This window comes from Oncorhynchus masou, chromosome 10, assembly GCF_036934945.1.
Source record: "Oncorhynchus masou masou isolate Uvic2021 chromosome 10, UVic_Omas_1.1, whole genome shotgun sequence".
Lineage (NCBI taxonomy): Eukaryota > Metazoa > Chordata > Actinopteri > Salmoniformes > Salmonidae > Oncorhynchus > Oncorhynchus masou.
In genome coordinates, this window is record NC_088221.1 from 47,845,517 (window position 1) to 47,848,526 (window position 3,010).

General features: G+C 48.8%; 1 protein-coding gene across 1 annotated transcript in view; it reads left to right on the plus strand.

Annotated features, from left to right (window-relative positions):
* The window catches only part of LOC135547026 (oligodendrocyte transcription factor 1-like), a 2,233-nt gene extending 300 nt beyond the window's left edge, over positions 1–1,933 (plus strand). The window contains exon 1 of the mRNA XM_064975592.1: positions 1–1,933. This exon is cut by the window's left edge and continues 300 nt beyond it. Within this exon, the coding sequence (XP_064831664.1) occupies positions 372–1,157 (786 nt within the window). The 5' untranslated portion in view covers positions 1–371 and the 3' untranslated portion in view covers positions 1,158–1,933.
* Positions 1,934–3,010: the final 1,077 nt, after the last annotated feature.

Consider the following 3,010-nt stretch of genomic DNA (forward strand, 5'->3'; position numbering starts at 1 on the left):
AGACAGAGACAGCTTTCAACACGTAGAGAACTCTGGAAGACTTGTGACACCAACACTGAGACCGACGGGTCACTTACTGACTCATCATACTGTTGGCTGGGTCATTTTTCCTTTCTATTCAGTGAGGCAAAGAAGATTCTTCCACAGCCAAGGAGTGATGTCAACACTGGACCAGAATGTCAGGACAGTGTGGGACTAAATGGTTAATGGAAGAGGAGTAAAGCTGAATTGCTTGATTGCAGAACTGAGCACTCACAGAAGACTGACTCTTCTTCACTTGTGTGACGTGTAGGTTTCATCTCAGACAAGTCATCTCCAGTGTAGTTTTTCTGTCGTCTCAGACATAGTCATCTCCAGTGTGGATCAGGACCATGAACGTTCTACCTAACCCCATGACCAGGGCCCAGCAGGAGCAGCCTCTCCCTCTCTGCTCCCAGGGGGCCCACCTCCAGGACTTCTCCTCCAGGTGTCCTCTAGGGCTTGGTGCTGGTCATGGGGGCAGGCTTAGGGCCATGGGGGGGCCTCTGGGGCCCCAGAGACCAGGCAAGCCACCGCGGGAGCTGAGCCCCGAAGAGCAGCAGGATCTAAGGAGGAAGATCAACAGCCGGGAGAGGAAGAGGATGCAGGACCTGAACGTCGCCATGGACGCTCTGAGGGAGGTGATGGTGCCTTACGCCTCCTCCTCTCCTTCCTCCTCGTCCTCCTCCCAGGGGCCACACTCCCATCAGCAGCAGCCAGGGGCCCCACCTGGACGCAGGCTCTCCAAAATCTCCACCTTGGTCCTGGCCCGTAACTACATCCTCCTCCTGGGCTCGTCTCTGCAAGAGATGCGCCGGCTCCTGGGGGAGGTGAGTGTTGGGGTGGGGGTTGGTGTGGGGGTGAACACAGGGCCTGTCCCCAGGCTGCTCCTGGCCGGGGGTTGGCCCCTCCTCACCGGCCCCAGTCAGCTTCTCCTCTCCCCAGAATCTCTCCTGACCTCAGCCTCCTCCTCCTCATCCTCCAAGTGTCTTCTGTTGCCTCCTGGCCACTTGGAGGGCCCCATGGCCCCGGTGCAGTGGGGCTCAGCTGGGGCTCCTGGAGGGCCACTCTGCCCCTGTGTGGTGTGTAGGCTGCCCAGGTTCAACCACCCCAGCCCTGGACCCAGATTCCCCAAGTGAAGGCTTGCTGGGATCACCTCTCATGTGTTCTTCTGATCTGCTACAATGACTGTTTCTTCTGAGCGGATGGACTTCTGGTTTTGGTTTATAATCTTATTTTTCTGAAGATTTTGACATGTTATTTTTTTTAAGTTAGTATGTTATTTTTTTGTGACTAATTCAATGATAACTTTGTTGTAATGGACTTTGTCCATTAGGTTTTTATGAATCTCTTGTGGACAGATGAATCTGTCAAGGCTCATGTATAATTGTGTGATACGAGCAGCAGCAGTTCCTAGGTTGGGGGTTTTGTTGTTAATTATTTGGACAAAGGAGGATTAGGCGAAGGTGGTTTTTAAATGGGTGTAGTGATTTTCAAGCCCGTGTGCGGATGAAAAATAATTTCCACAGCCACAAAGTCATTATTGGCTGTATCGTAAAAATGTATGAAAACTAAAATGCGCTTTTTGAGCATGTTAAACACGGGTGAAAATCGCAGAAGGGAGGGGTTTGGCCGAGAGTTTCCATTTGAGAGGGAGGAGACATCACTTCCTTCCCTTTAACAAAGGTCATCACAATTGTTAACAGCATTTCCCCGAAGTAAAACAGGAAATTACAAAACTTTCACAACATACTTTTACTTCTTTGTAACCGAGATTCGTTTTTTATTATTATTGGTGACTGTGGTCAGTAAAAGTCAATGTAGTTTAGATTTTATGAACAAATTCTATTTTATATGGTAATAGATGAAGCTACGTGTAAGTTCTAACACAGACAATAAATAGAAATGTACTGTTTACCATATGACAAAGTTATTTTATGTGCTCTCTGTTTCTAGTTCACTTCTCAGCATCTGTATTGTATGATGGTGTGATGGTGTGACGTTGTGTGTGTGATGGTGTGATGGTGTGTGATTGTGTGTGATGGTGTGTGTCTGTGATGATGTGTGTGATGGTGTGATGGTATGTGATGCTGTGATGGTGTGATGGTGTGTGTGATGGTGTGTGTGATGGTGTGATGGTGTGTGTGATGGTGTGTGATGGTGTGTGTGTGTGATGGTGTGTGCGCGTGTGATGGTGTGTGATGGTGTGTGATGGTGTGATGGTGTGTGATGGTGTGTGTGTGTGTGTGTGTGTGTGATGGAGTGTGTGTGATGGTGTGTGTGATGGTGTGTGTGTGATGGTGTGTGTGTGATGGTGTGTAATGGTGTGTGATAGTGTGTGTGTGTGATAGTGTGATGGTGTGTCATATTGTGTGATAGGGTGTCTTTGATGGTGTGTGACAGTGTGTGTGTGTGATGGTGTGTGTGTGATTGTGTGTGATGGTGTGTGATGGTGTGATGGTGTGTGATAGTGTGATGTGTGTGATAGTGTGATGGTGTGATGGTGTGTGATAGTGTGATGGTGTGATGGTGTGTGTGTGATGGTGTGTTGGTGTGTGTGTGATGGTGTATGTAATGTTGTGTGATGGTGGGTGATGGTGTGTGATTGTGTGTGATGGCGTGATGGTGTGTGAGGGTGTGTGATAGTGTGTGTGTGTGATGGCGTGATGGTGTGTGATGGTGTGTGATGGTGTGTGTGTGATAGTGTGATGGTGTGTGTCTTTGATGGTGTGTGAGGGTGTGACGGTGTTTGATGGTGTGTGATAGTGTGTGTCTGTGTGATAATGTCACGGTATACGTCTGTGATGGTGTGTGATGGTGTGTGATGGTGTGTGTGTGATGGTGAGTGATGGTGTGTGATTTCGTGATGGTGTGTGAGGGTGTGACAATGTGTGCTGGTTTGTGATAGTGTGTGTGTGTGATGGCGCGGTGGTGTGTGATGGTGTGTGATAGTGTGTGTGTGTGATGGCGTGATGGTGTGTGATTGTGTGTG